General features: G+C 36.3%; 1 protein-coding gene across 7 annotated transcripts; it reads right to left on the bottom strand.

The window, feature by feature from the left end:
* Positions 1 to 922: 922 nt before the first annotated feature.
* Positions 923 to 7,468, bottom strand: LOC18432732 (S-type anion channel SLAH2). 7 transcript variants are annotated; one of them, XM_088853678.1, is made up of 7 exons: positions 7,366 to 7,468; positions 6,641 to 6,735; positions 4,253 to 4,446; positions 3,033 to 3,593; positions 1,879 to 2,649; positions 1,672 to 1,703; positions 923 to 1,528 (listed from the first exon to the last, which is right to left on the bottom strand). In XM_088853678.1, the coding sequence occupies exons 2-7, from the start codon at positions 6,696 to 6,698 to the stop codon at positions 1,165 to 1,167; spliced, it is 1,980 nt and encodes a 659-aa protein (XP_088709804.1). In that variant the 5' UTR covers positions 6,699 to 6,735; positions 7,366 to 7,468; the 3' UTR covers positions 923 to 1,164. The 7 variants fall into 7 exon arrangements, with proteins under 7 accessions (XP_088709804.1, XP_088709825.1, XP_006842896.2 ...); XM_088853699.1 differs by having other exon boundaries at positions 4,253 to 4,410; XM_006842833.4 differs by lacking the exon at positions 7,366 to 7,468 and adding an exon at positions 6,890 to 7,093.
* Between the last annotated feature and the right edge of the window lie 8,051 nt (positions 7,469 to 15,519).

Genomic DNA, 15,519 nt, shown 5'->3' with positions numbered 1-15,519 from the left:
ATTTGTTGATGACTGGCCAGGTCATGCAGCCAAGTCCGATGCGGACTGGTTAGATTGGGTGATAGGAGTAGGTGTTGTTAAAATAGAGGTTGATGGAGGTTGGGGGTTTTGAGATGGTTGAGTGTATGGAACCAATGGTGGTCCGGAGTATCTAAGGAGTGGTGAATTGGTTGGTATGTTAGGGTATGGGATGAGTGGCGGACCAGGGTACTTCAAGAGTCTTGGTTGTTGATGTTTCTGCCTGGGTGGCGACAATTTCCTGCCTGACCTTAGGCTAATTGGATCAGTGTTGGTCACTGCTTCAGAGATATGCACCATGTGGCATGCTTTGTGAGAATGGAAGCTCTGCCCTCTTGACTCTTTCAGCCGGTGCTAGAAGTAGGGCTCAGGAGGCCATTGGGCATTTGAGAGTTGAACTTGCAGAAGACATGTTAGAGAAAGAATAAGAAGAAGGGTTAGAAGAGTCGGGGATAGAAAATGGGGAAGAGCTTTTAAGGTCGTCATTCAGATTGGACCGATCTGGGTAGCTTTTAGCATCATCACTGGAATTGGACGTGTGCAGGGAATCTTTTAAAACAGAAAGTCTTAGTCAGCTTGTTTGGGAATTTTGATAAACTTGAAGGATTCAAACCCCCTAACCTCCCTCACCCGATATGTTTCTCGCTAAGTCCAAGACGACAGTTATGACAGAGTTCTTTATACTTCTCCAAATTTAAATATAGTAAGAGTGCCAGGTTATAACTATCGATTCATTCAACTATTATATGCTTTTTATTATTATTATTAATAAAGTTCTTCACATTTAAAAGAAAAAAAAAAAGAGAAAAGACTTTGCAGGTTTGAGATAGACGTCTGTTGAGTGTTTGCATGTGTTACAAAGAGCAAGGTGACTGTGTGTATGTGCTTCTGTGAGAGAGAGATGGAGAGTAAAAACAAGCACATTAAGCGTTGCACTAACTCTGATATCTTGTACACTAGTAATGCCGCAACTACTTACATAAGAAGCTTCAGGCATCTCAACAGCCGACATGGCTCTAGATTACAGCAACCAGTCCCACTGAAATATACTCCTATCTCATGTCTTTGCTCTGCAAAACCATGTATAATAAAATCATTCTATTTTCCTCTACCAAAACAACCTCAGCCTCAATCGAAGTTTTAGTTTTAGCATATGTGAATAGCAGAGCCATGGTTGTCGCCTTTCCTATTAATGCTATCATGACTGCTTCCAGTATTACTGCAATCGTTTGCCTTGGTATCCTCATGTTTTTTGTGAGAGTGTTTCTTGTGTGGCTTTGAACGGTTACGGAAGATGGCGATGGCAATGTCATTAGGGAGAAGGTCACTAAGGATGAAGCCATGGAAGAGAGTGGTGAGGAGCAATGCAGTAACTACGAGTGATGCAACGAGAGAAAGAATGATCGAGAGGGATTGGGTTAGGGGATGATGGACTTTGTCTGAGTATCGGATGGTAGCTACAGCGGCTCCAGTCATTGGAAATGTATAAGCCCACCATGCCAATGAAAACCTGCCCAACAACAACAAAGAGTGAGCAGGAGGGTCACAGCAAATAATCATAATAGTGGCGCATGATGTAGGAAAAAATAGAGTAGAAAAACCAGAAAATATCAATTATGAGAAAATGCAATTGATTTCTCGTTCTGAAATTACCTGAATCCTCGAAAGAAATTCAGTCTAACAGCCTGCAATTGACCAACGAAATGAACTTATGAGTAATCCTAAATGGAGCAAAACTTTCTTGTGTATCACAGGTGCAAAATGCCTGCTGTGTTACACGCACAGAGGAGGATCAAAATACCTTACGTGTGTGCCACACACACACATACAAATAAAGGTGGAGAGAGAGAGAGAGAGTACCAGTGAACCATAGAGAAAGAGAGCAATGAAGTAAATGATCTTCGAGAAATAGTCGAAATCCCCCTGGATCTTGGCCCATGCCATAGAAGCAACACTAGGGGCAGCAACAAACAAAAAAAACACCGGATGAAGATCCTTGGGCAATGTCTCATTGGTTGGTAGCCTTTGATACAGAGTCACAAAGAGCACTATATAGTGCGCCAACCCAACAGCAAAGAAGAAGGTTGGCCCCTCCTTTAGTCCTAATGAGGCACCCAAAAGAGCACCCACAAAATTTCCCACAATTGAAAGGTGGTTTGAGGGGTTTGCTACCTTAGAAAGCCTACGTTGACTCCCAGACATCCACTGCCCATAGATTTTAAGCTCAAGGATAAAGATGGGTGCCATGAGAACATACCAAATTGAACCATGCAGTTTTCTAGAGAGAGCAGGTGGCATGCTTAGTGCTAGAAACATCAAGGCTATCCATGGGGCAAAAAAGAAGTTTACTCGAACGGGGTGGTAGTACTCTCTCCTAACGGCTTCGATATAGAATAGAAGTTTTAGGATGTAGACTGAGAAGATGACAGTTGTGACTGCTAGAGAGATGCACCAGAGTACTAGGTTGACAGTAAGGTTGATGTGAAGGAAGCTCATGGAGGGAGTTACAGAAAGGGTTTTCCATAGAATGGCTTGGCTGCTGAGGCCGAGGCAGATACCAAAACTGGTGATGGGAAACCGGAGAAGGAAAGGCCATTTCTCATCTTCAGGAAGCAGCAGTTCCTCTGAATCCTGGATATAGAAAGAGGAAAAAATAAAAGATCAGTCAAGCAATGATGTTGAAAAAACCTCTGAGGCAGGGATCAGTATTATTCTGTCGAAAAGAGCCAAGATCATGTGAAAATATTTATGTCGTCCATCTATATATGTAAATAAAAATACACACACACACTCTCTCTCTCTCACTCCCCATGGGACACAGAAGCATACATACATGTGTGTGAGAGAGAGAGATGTATGAAATATGAGAACCTTCATCCATCTACTGCTTTTTGGGTTACATAAGAAACTAGCATTAACAAGAACAGTTGGCACTTCCAATCATGAGAACTCTTGTGAAGAATATTATCAAGACTATAGAGACAACTATTTGAAAAACATGGAAGATGCCTTACCCTGAGCATGTCTAAGTCAGGTCCTTTTAGAGCATCAAAATAACGGTGAACCGGCATGGCCTCAATATTAACATTCTCAGACGAGTCCAAATTGGGTTCTCCTTTAGGCTGGGGCCCACCCTCAAGCGACATCTGCTTGTCAAGTTTCCCATACCATGTCTTGAAAGACTTGAAGCTTGTGTACTTAGGCTTTGTATCTCTCGATTTTGTATTTGGCACCTGTTTGAAAAGTTCAGGAACTGTTCCCTTTGCAATTGCCTCATCATAGACACAAGAAGGAAGAATGGGGTGAGAATAAAATTTCACATTTCTGGGTTGCTCTGTGGTAGCAGCAGCTGTGTTTTTGTTATGGTCATGATCAGGCCTAGGGTTTGAAGTTTTGCCAATCACTTTTTCATTTGAAAGAACTCCTTTTGCTTTCTTCATAAGATAAAGTCCAGAAGGAGAGGCAGGCATGCTCACAGAAACCAAATCTGATCGGTGTGAAGTCATGAATGCATCTGATGGTTTCATTGAGGACGTTGTGGGTCTATGAGAAGTGTTTCCTATTGCTGCTGAATCCTGCAATCCAAATTAGAAACAGGAATAGATGAACAATGTAAGGAAATTATAATAAATAAAATAAAGTGGCTGAAGACATCAGAGCCTCATATAGTTACTTTAACAAACCGACTTCATGATAACGTCTACACCATATGAAACCGAACCCTTCTTCAGGAAAAACAGATTTATATTGTATAATTCTGATTACAGCTTTGATACTGTATTCTACAGAGGAAATGCTTACACAGATACAGATCTGCGCATGCACATCCACACACCACAGCATCAAGACACAAATGCACACTACCATTATCCTATTATTAAGTGAATTTATGTTGAGATCTATTTATAGTTCATAATAATAATTTCCTGTGCCTGACTTAAGTAGAACCTTCACTTGACCAAGTTGTTAATTGTTTTTAGGAAGCGGATAGTATCAACGTGAACACTGCCATGTCACTTAATTTGACCATTTAAAGCAAGAGTTTCATGACCAATCTTATGCAATAAGGACAACAGGAGAAAACATTTCACAAACTCATATTCAACACTCATGAATATGATACCCAGATTGGACTGACACCATTAACATGTTTCTTGACGACGAATGTTCGGAGCTGTTGAATTTAAATTTACAATCAATATGTGTGAATCATTTCATGCCAAACTGGACTTACTTCTGCCAAATTAAGGTCTGATGAAGAATGGGCTCTAGCAGTTCTTCTTGGTTGGAAGGGATGGTCAAAGTCAGCATTTCCATTGTCGAAGCCAGCTACTGAATCTGATGCAATTGTTTTAAAGAGCGCAGGTTGCTCCACATCAGATTCCAGGGTTCCTGAACAGGCATAACCAGCAGGCTGCATGACGGCTCCTAAACAGTATAAAAAATCTTTATTTTAGAAACTTCATATACGATAACCAAAATAAATAATTGTGATGATCGCTGGATAATTGTTTCACATCCAGAACAAGTCTCGACAGTCATACATAAGAACATGAAGTAAAGAAAGAATGTCATAAATAATGTGATAGCCCCACATATCTGACCATTATTATCAAACGATCAACAAATTAACAGACTCTAGGTAAAATACAAGATGGACAACAGTGTCTATTAATCAGTAGATAATGCTACCGAATATAACAGTCATACTATAAGTAATACTGAACATGTGCGATATTCTTATATGGGTAAATAGGCCTTCCATCAACAGAATTGCTTCAAAATTGTGTAACTTATACTAAAAAATTTAAGAAATAAAATAGAAAGGATAATATGTGTTTTGACTATGTTGTGAACGTTGAGAATGACCTATATGGGTTGAATAGTTCTTCCATCAACAAAATTGCTTCAAAATTGTGTAACTTATCCTAACTTATTACAAAATAGAATAGAAAGGATAATATGTATTTTGACTAGGCTGTCAACCCAACAAATGACCATGGTGACTGTCGAGAAAATTTTTTGTAAAGACAACAGACATTCACTTAACAGGGCACTTTCCACAAGCTATTCACAATTCCAAAAGTTATCACCTATTCTAAAATTCCTAATGCTAGCTTCCTGAGTGGACAATAACAAACAAAATTAGCCAAAGCTCATGCGCATCTGGAGCTATCAGCACATCTTACTTTGATTAAAATAATATTGTTGGCATGACATAATTTCGTAACTGAGTTATTAATTTTTGGGTATATATGGTAGCTGAGTTGTTGTTTGCAGCATTTTGTGTATTCTGAATAGCTTGAAGGCAAAGAGCTGTGCGTGTAATATCTCCCAAAACAAGAAGTGATACCAATGTGCAGTCAAGTCACATATTTTCTGTGTATTAGCTAGTATTGTCCTCCTCTTGCATCCTAATCTTTCTAGCGACATCTCTTGGTACATTATAAGAGAGTAGCTACGTTCAAGTCATATTATATCAGACTTAACCTCCTTTTACTATGTCATGAATTCAATCTCTTCATTCTCTTGTTCATTCTGACATCCAAAAAGACTAGAATCTCTATTTCTACAAAAGGTCCATAACTTGCACTCTTGTCACTCCTTTGTCTTCAGGATAATCATAACATTTTCTATACCTATTTAGCGCAAAAAAATAAAATAAAATAAGGAAGAAAACTATATGTTTCCAATCATATGTTTTAGTGATGCATATTCTATTCTCCCACAAATCTCTATATAGATGATGATTTTATCATCTCGGAAATTGTTATTATTTCTTAAAGTTAGTTAAATCAAGAACTCGATATTCAAAGGGGTCGGCTGCTTCTGAGAAGTTGGCCAAACCCTTCTTATCTAACATCACCTGGCTTCAGCTAAAGCTAAAAAAGAAGATAATACATCTATCATTCTAATACTTCAACTTTGCAAGCAAGTCAGTTTAGGTTTATGAGTTGAGGAGTGCTAAGATATGTCAAGTGATGACGAGGGATAAATCAGAAGACTAAGGAGTTGGCCAAGTTCATTTTCATGAACTGGATGATATGACACCAATCTCCAGTAGTGCAGTCTGTCTGATGAAACCAGAGAAACATGAAGAAAATGTGAGAGATGGTAAGAATGGACCAAAGCTCCAAAACCAGTACCTTGTTGATGTCAACTAACTTTTTCCTTTTCTCATTATCCTATCCTGCAGCCAAACATAAATCTGCTATTCTGTACATCTAAAATGGAAAACCAACTACCTATAGAATTATTGACATACCAGCCACACATTGATATGAAACTCTACATGATCTTAGCCAAAAGCAGCAATTCATGCACCATGGAAGGAGTTCAACAATATCCATCTCCATTTTTATTTTTTTTTCCCAACTCTATGAGCTTACAAGTGGCACTCACCACATACTCTCATACTCCTACAATCCTCACCTATCTTACTGATTAATCATTCAGTTACTTTATAGCCCTATGAAAGCCCATAACTACAAAGAATTTCAGTACAAATCAACAGCATGAAGATGGACAGACAGTGGAAAAGAAAAATATGGTTCTTAGGAACATTCACAAAGGAAGCGAAACGACAAATAAATTCAAAAGAAAATAACTATGCCACACTTACTCTGATCAGAGCCCACAATTATCCTCTCCTTAACAATGTATGGAGAAAGAATGCTCATAATGGAGATATGAGAGGACGATGCTTATGTCGAATTCCTGTGTAGCGTGATAAACATGAGCAAAGAGACCATATATATAAATTGAACAGATTAGAATTCAATAAATAAATAAAAAAATACATTGCTGTGGTGCATGAATGTTGTTTTATTTTATACAAAAATATAAGAAACATTAGTTCAAGGAAGTTTACTTTATGATTAAACAAGCATCCTTCATATGTGAGCTTGACAGCTCGGTTCCCACAAGAGTATCAAGGAATATGAAATTCACAGAGTGTTTGAGATGCTGATTGCTACATGGAAGATTAGACAAATATTAAATGGAAAAACAATGTGTCATCCAATTGGAAATTGGCAGCAGAGAGAGAGATGCTTTTCATTTCCATAAATGAATTGCAAAAACATGGCTGAAACTAGTGGAATGTATATCACTAAGAGAAAATATAGTTGAATCAGCTTAGATTTACTGTAATTAATATTTTCCGATTTGCTTTCTCCTGGATTGGAAAAAAAAAAAAATTGACTTTAAACCTGAAAAATCTAATCAACTTTGAAACAAAAAAAAAAAAGAAAAAGAAAAAACAGGAAACCAATTTAACAGAAAATTTATATTAATTTTTTTTTTTTAAGTGCGTCCTATTGAGAAGATTGAGCAGATGTTACGTACCAAAATTTATTTCCATAGAATTTGTAAAAAAAATTAAAAATAAAATATTCTGAGGCGTTGGATCTAGATCAAACAACCAATGACTCACTTGATATAAATTGAATGGCTTGATGAAGGGAAGGGTATATATCTTCTATGTTGTAGGAGAAGTACGAAACATTTTCTATTTAAAAATAATCTAAAAAAAAATAAAATTAAAGTACTTCCTAATCTTTTAGAAAATATGAAAAAAAAAAAATGATATTGTGAGACCTTCCTATATTCATGTGTGTAGGACCCTAATGGATCATCATTAAATTTGTTACATATTTCTAGAAAAGTCAAATCCCACACCTAGGTGATAACCTTTTAGAGATTTATGTCAAATTTAATGGTAATCATTTGAGGTCCTATACACGTGAATGTGAGAGGGTATCATAAGATAATTACTCATATAAAAACATGTCCCATCTAAATCTTTTATTTTTTAAAAACAAATGAATATGTACTACTAGGAACGCACTATTTTGGACCCCCCCTCTCGATGTTAGGTGAGGGTTGGTAATGTACCCATCACATAAAGTCGCACTTCATCTGCATGTTATTCCACTATTTACCTGTAATTGTGATGTGAAATTTGACAATTTCGCTTCCACTCCTTTTTTAAAGCGATCCTTGCTTGCCATACATACAAGGGGTTGATAAATTCACTATTTTGATGGGGATAATTTTTTTTAATTTTTTTGGCTGCTTCTTCAAGGGTTCAATATAGATGGGTCCTGTCCTTGATGAAAGTGATTCAGAAGAGTCTGCAACTTTATATAAATTATAATCCGTTAATTTGATGTCATGGGGAGGGGGACCACACAAAGTTGCGGATGGGTTCTCACTGAACTATAGAAACCCTGATACTAAGGCAAGGCTATTATTGCTTTTCTCAATTTGTCATGCACCACAGCTGTACATCTTGACTATTGCGAAAGGGGCCGGGCTGTGGTGGTAGCACCCCCGATATGTGTAGATGGTATAAGACCAAGGGGCTAAAAATATGCCTTTAAAATTTTTTGTTGTATTAAAATAAAAAGTTTTAAGTAGACAAAACTTTCTTAAAAGATAATTAAGAATAAATTCTAACTCACAAGCTAGATTTATGCACATTTTGAATAATTTAAAATTCGACTCCACTAAGTTCTTTTGCCCAAAATACAAATAAATTCAATATAATATCCAAATACACAAAAGCTTGTTTCTAATACACATTACATGACATATACACAAAAATTCTCATTCTTTCACAATTACATTGTGACTTCTTCTTCAATGTTCATTCTCAACAAATGCCATGATATAATCCATGCACCATATACACATAATAAACATGGGCATGATTAGTCAATGACAACACCAACTTGCATAACACATAAATATAGTAAATGAGTATGCAAACATAAGAGAAGCCAAGGTCGAACCCTTTATGCCCGGGCCTCAATCGGGCCTTTTAAGGACTTAATTTTGTCCTGAGGATTAATGTAAGAGTGATTTAATAATCACAAGGGGATCTTATCTATGTGAAGCTCAAACACCTTTAGAAATGTTGGTGAGTGTGGCCATTAAATGCCTTATGAGTATTTCTAAATGAAATGATATAGTGGAACATGAACTCAGTGGGAGTGTTGTCTCTTGTGAACTATACTAAGCGAACAATGTTCGTTGATACTAGATTGTATTTGACGTGGTAGGTCAGTCTGGTTGAAAAAAACCTATGTTACCTGGGCATAGAAAACTATCTGATAAGTGTTCTAACAAATCATCCCTTGATGAGGTTGGAGTATGCCTGAATGAGTGAGTTGATAGACTATGTGACCTTTGTGTGTGATGGTGGCTTTCAGAGACGGGGGCCAAAGCTCAATCCATAGACCATCACACGACGTGCATAATGATAGCGGTTTTGGGGAAAGCAAACCACGTTTTAGGATGAAGCTTATGCATGTGTGAGAGATACCTCTATGAGTCATAAGAGTTGTGGTCGCATCAGATCTAGGTGACCATGACATGTCTCTAGGGGAGAACCTGAAATCCAAAAAACTAGGATTACGACCCATTGGCTCATCGGCCAGGCTTTGGCGTACCACTAATGAGCCCCTGCATAGACTGTGGGTGATGAGAAATACTTGGTCTGTTGATAAAGCAAGTGTGGATCGTAGTCCACAGTTAAAGGTGGAATATCCCAAATGTTTATTCCTAGACCATATCGATCCTTATCCTATCTAATGAATTTAACTGTGTTTATTTTATGATATTATGATTTTAAAATTATTTTTTGATTTTTTTTAGATCTATTGATATTTTATTTATAAAATTTGGATTTATAAAAACAGAGATATTGATTTTTTTTAATGTTTTAAGTATTCAAATTAATTTTAAAATATTTTATTAATTTTTAGAAAATATTTAAAAAGCACTGGGAGCCCATTGGGCATGTGGGCCCACCATGCCCTAAGTTGGTGGGGCTCACATAGCCCCCTTTTGGGTGGTGCGCCCCACTTTTAGGAGTCTTTCCTGTTTTATAGGGGTTGAATTTGATAAGAGTAATAAGTTTGACTTAGAGGCCAAGTTATTATGAGATTTGGAAATGTAATTTATCTTGAGAAAGATTTGAATGAATATTTTACAAAGCATGATAAGATTTTGTACATATTTTTTGATAAAGCACAACATTATGATTAGTACTATATTATTTCATTTATATTGATGGGATAAGGGTCAAAGGAAAGAGGGGGAAAAATATTCTAGCACCTTCCGTAGCATGTTGATAGCCCATCTATGGAATGGATGGCTCAATATCTCATCTCACAAGTCACCCATGATCAATGGTTCATATTCAATCCACAAGAACAGACAAGCCATAGAAATCCTAAAAACACTCAAAATCCTATTTTTGCACTATAAAAGGAGGACCCCTTGCCCCATAATTCTCTACACCAAAAACTTTCTATCTCTCTCTCTCTCTCTCTCTCTCTCTCTCTCTCTCTCTCTCTCTCTCTCTCTCATCCATCTAGGGGGCATGCCCCACTTTAGAAAGTCTCTTTCTCATCTTGGAAATCTCTCTCTCAAGAAAGCGTAAAGGGAAACTCCCCACTCTCTCCACCTCTTGGATCTCTCTCTCCCACATTGTGAAAATGGGCTAAGGGTTTAGGCTATGGAGTTCTTCTCTCTCCCATCTCTCAACTATGGATTTATGGCTAAAGGTTTTAGGGTATAGCAAAAGAGAATCCATCACTCTCAAACTAGGTTGCTAAGAGATTTCACCTAGGGTTTGAGTTTGTGATCAAAGGGGTTCACGTTCCATTGGCGTGGCTTATCCAAACTTGTTTTCCCAATTGATATTGAAGGTTAACCATTAGATCACGCACCATCAGAAGATGGTGACTCGGTGCGGGGTATAGGAAGTCTAGTTGAGGTAAACTCCAATACACTCTTTTTGTTTTTTCCATATTTATTTATTATATATTTTATTCCAAGCATAGGTTGTATCTTTTCTTTTGTTAATGACAAGTATGGCTTGAGTGGCTTCAAGTTTTTAAGATCCTATTGTATTATTTTATTTTATTTTATTTTATTTGAAGTTATTCTATTGTAAAACGACTTCTTGTGAGTGATCTAGACCATGAAGAAAAGAAAATAATTGAAAAAAAAAAAAATATTATATATTCCGGCTAGATCACATGTGTCCTTTCAATGGTATCAGAGCTATTGACACTTGATACCATTAGTAGTTTTTTCTCTTGATTTAAGTCTATATCTAGCTTGAGAATGAGATATAAAAAAATTAATGACCTTTGTGGTAAACTAATACACCTCCGGTTGAGAATTATTGGAATATTCAAACACCGAAAATGCACTCTACATAATGGGTATTCTAGGCTATTTTAGAGCAATGATATGAAGAAGATAATGATGTATTTTTCTATTTCATACTCAGTGATAATGTGTGTATTTGAAAGTAGGATCTACCTGCAAAATTTCAATGGGAGATCATAAGGATTGAAAGTTATGGACTCAGCAATAGAGGGTGTCAGTTCTGACCCTGCAAAATCTAGAAACTGACTATTGAGTTCTGTGATTTTTTACACCAACCATATGACCTTTATTTTAGTTTAAATTTTACTGTAACTCATCAAATTGACTTTACTTTCAAACAAAATTAGTTTCATCAAGAAATTCATTGTAATTTGAAAGATATGGTCAATTTATTGAAAGGTGTGCAAGTAATATTTTCTGCAACGAAAATCTATTTTAATGACTTAGAAGTCGTGATTTTATTTCTATTCTTAATATAATGTTTTATGGCCCACACCTGGTTTTTAAACTTTCATCTTAAATCTAGTTTCTAATGAAATTTATTGGAGAGATAAATATCTATGAAAATAGAGGAATAAAAATTTTGGATTGAAAAGAGGTCATCCTGATTTTTCTGCAATTTGATATGTTCTTCATTGAGACATGAATAACTACATTTATGAAGCCTAATTAATAGAGTGATATGAGCCATGTGGAAACATGTGTTACCATTATGTGTCTACTTTCAAACAAAATTGGTTTGAAAGGGAAACTCAATGAGGGTAGAGAGAAAATAGAATTTTACTTGATAGGTGTTCTTCATGGAATTCTTCAATATGATTTATTTTGTGATGCGATTGTCACTTATTTATTTCTCTGAAGAAAAAAAATTATTTGGGATTTACACCATGATTTTATGATTTGGGTTTGAGTGTAGTTTTCAGCGTAAAAGATTTCAGGTAGAAATCTTTTGTGAATTGAGAGAATCAAATATTTTAATACTTCTTTGGTTTTTGGCTATTTGTTTTATGAATATGTATGGAGTGTATGGACATTAGGTAATAGGTGATAAAAAATTTGAAAAAGCCAGTTTTGAATATCCTATATTTTTTTCCCTCCTTGTGCTTGAGTATGAACTACTTAAGGTAGTGATACACATGGGATGTGGTTTGATCGAGGGCTTTGAGCCTAAGTATGAAACACGAGAGATGAGTGTGGCTCATTCAAATATGTAAGCACAAATGGAGTGTTTTTATAGAATTCGGTTTTAGTGACCATCCTCCCAATAATGTCCACTAATATGATGCATTTCATGTGATGATGATCTATTGATAAAACCTCTGTAATTGCCAAAATGAAGATTTTGTCAAGGCTTTGAAGACTAAAATGAATGTGATAAAATGATTTTTGAAGACTAAGCATGTATTTTAATATTAAATTGGATGTTTTGAAAATTACCTAAGTCTATGAATATGGTTTTGAGAAAACCCATAGTCTTACTACGTCTACTAAGTCTTTATGAAAAATCATTTTAAACCGTTATACTGTTATCTAACTATTACTTGTGAATGCATATATATACCAAGTTAATAATTTTTTTATTTATTAAAGAGATAAAACATTGAGTCTTGAAGACATTTATAAACTTGGGAGGAAACTGTCTTTTATGCATGCATTGTTTTTAAATACCCACATGCCTTGGCTCATGTTTTCATAGTACTGGTTATGTAATCTATTTTGAATCCTCAATTACGTAAGACCTTGAACCATATGGAATGTTGTAGGAAGGACGTCTTGCTAGGCTTCCTTGACACATGTTGTATTGATTAGATAACTTGGTATGTATAGCTTTATTGCCAAGAAGACTAGTGTGGTTGAACCTTTGTGGTTCATGAAGGTCTTGCATATGTTGAAACCAACGAGCATTGAATTACATATTGTATGCGACTTGTTATGCTTCCTCATGATATAAGCATAAGAATGTTGAGAATATATATATATATATATATCTGTGTGTGTGTGTGTATGTGCAATAATTGAGTGGGAGCTACTATAGTCCCACGATTCTTTTTAGCTGCTTGGATATTCAGATATATAGGTATTCTATCCTAAAAGATCCAGATATATTAAATATTCCAGTGGGAGCACTTGCTAGTATTTGACAGGCCAGTTGGAACAACAGACTATAATGTTGTTCACCCACGGAACCTGGATGTGTGGCGTTATTTGTATGACTACAGAAGGGGGCAACTTGTTTGAAGAACTCCTTTGAGCCCATGAACTTACGACCTCATGCGATGCTGATATATGATGATCTTTTACAACAACATGTACATGATTCGCAATGCAATATGAAAGATGGATGACGACTACTTTTGGGATGAGATCTGAGCAGCAAAGAGAAAAAGGCGTTGTCTCTATAAGTTATTTTGTGAAAGGATTGATAACGAAAGCCATGATTAATGTATTGAGAAAGAATAAGAAAAAATGCTTGAGAGAGAGAATAAGTGAAAAATACTTGAGAGACAGATTGTAATTGGGAGAGAGAGATGAGGATAAGAGAATGTAAAGCCTTCAAAAGCCAAGTAAGAGATGTTGGGTGAGTGTGGCCATTAAAGGCCTTATGGGTGCTTGTAAAATGAAATGATATAGTGGAACATAAACTTAGTGGGAGTGTGGTTCCTTATGGACCATACTAAGCAAACAATATTTGCTGATTCTAGACTGTGCTTGACGTGCTAGGTTAGTCTGGATGGAAAAAACCTATGTTACCTAAGCATAGGATACTATTTGATAAGGGTTATAATAGATCATCCCTTGATGAGGGCAGAGTATGCCCGGATGAGTGAGCCAAGGGATTGTGTGATCCTTGTGTGTGATGGTACCCTTCAAAGACAGGTCAAAGACTCATTCATATCCCATCACACGATATGTATAATGATAGCCATTTCAAAAAAGAGAATCGTCTTTTAGGGTGAAGCTTATGTATGTGCGAAAGATAAGTTGTGGTCGCATTAGGTCTAGGTGACCTTGGCACATCTTTAGGGGAGAACCTGAAATCCACAAAATTGGGATTACGATATTTTGGTTCATCGGCCAGGCTTTGGAGTCCCACTAATGAGCCCCTACATAGACTGTGAGTTATGGGAAATACTGGGTCGGTTGATAAAGCAAGTGTGGACTGTAGTTCACAGTCAAAAGTGAAGTGCCCTACATGTTTATTCCTAGACCATATGGATATTTATCCCATCTAATGAAATTAATTGTGTTTAATTTATGACAATATGATTTAAAAATTATTATTTAAAATTTTCTATATATTTATTTATAAAATTTGGATTTATAAAAATTGAGATATTTTTTTTAAATGTCAAAAATTTTCAAATTAATTCTAAAATATTTTATTAATTTTTAGAAAATATTTAAATTGGGCGCCCAATGTGGACATTGGCTCACCATTTGGTGGGGCTTACGTAGCCACCTTTTGGGTGGCACACCCCACTTTTCGGAGTCTTTCCTAATTTATATGGGTTGAAGTTGATAAGAATAATAACTTTGGCTTGGAGGCCAAGTTATTATGAGATTTGGAAAGGTGATTTATCTCGAAAATGATTTGAATGAATATTTTAGAAAGCATGATAGGGCTTGTATTTATTTTTTGATAAAGCACAACATTATGATTAGTAGTATTTTATTTCATTTATATTGATGAGACAATGGTCAAAGGAAAGAGGAATAAAAGTTAAAGCATCTTCTATAGCATGTTGTTGGCCCATTTATGGAACAAAGGGCTCAAATCTCGCACCCCACAAGTCACCCATGATCAATGGTTCATATTCAATCTATAAGAAGAGGCAAGCCATCGAAATCCTAACGAAACTCTAAATCTTATTTTTGCACTATAAAAGAAGGAACCCTTGCCCATAATTCTCTACACGAAAAACTTTCTATCTCTCTCTCTCTCTCTCTCTCTCTCTCTCTCGCATCCATCTAAGGGGCACGCCCCACTCTAGAAAGTCTCTCTCTTTCATGTTGGAAATATCTCTCTCTCTCAAGAAAGCCTAAAGGGGCATGCCCCACTCTCTCCACCTCTTGGATCTCTCTCTCCCACATTGTAAAAATGGGCTAAGGGTTTAGGCTATGGAGTTCTTCTCTCTCCCAACTCTCAATTATTAATTTATGACTAAGGGTTTTAGGGTGTAAGAAAATGAGAATCCATCTCTCTCAAACTAGGTTGCTAAGGGATTTCACCGAGAGTTAAAGTTTGTGATCAAAGGGGTTCACGTTCCATTGGTGTTGCTTGTCCAAACTTGCTTTCCCGGTTGAGATTGAAGG

This window comes from Amborella trichopoda, chromosome 1 (genome assembly GCF_054954075.1).
Source record: "Amborella trichopoda isolate Santa Cruz 75 chromosome 1, AtrichopodaSantaCruz75HAP2 v2.0, whole genome shotgun sequence".
In the NCBI taxonomy this organism is placed as follows: Eukaryota; Viridiplantae; Streptophyta; class Magnoliopsida; order Amborellales; family Amborellaceae; genus Amborella; species Amborella trichopoda.
The sequence above is the reverse complement of the archived record's forward strand: the minus strand, read 5'-3'. Positions and strand labels throughout refer to the sequence as shown.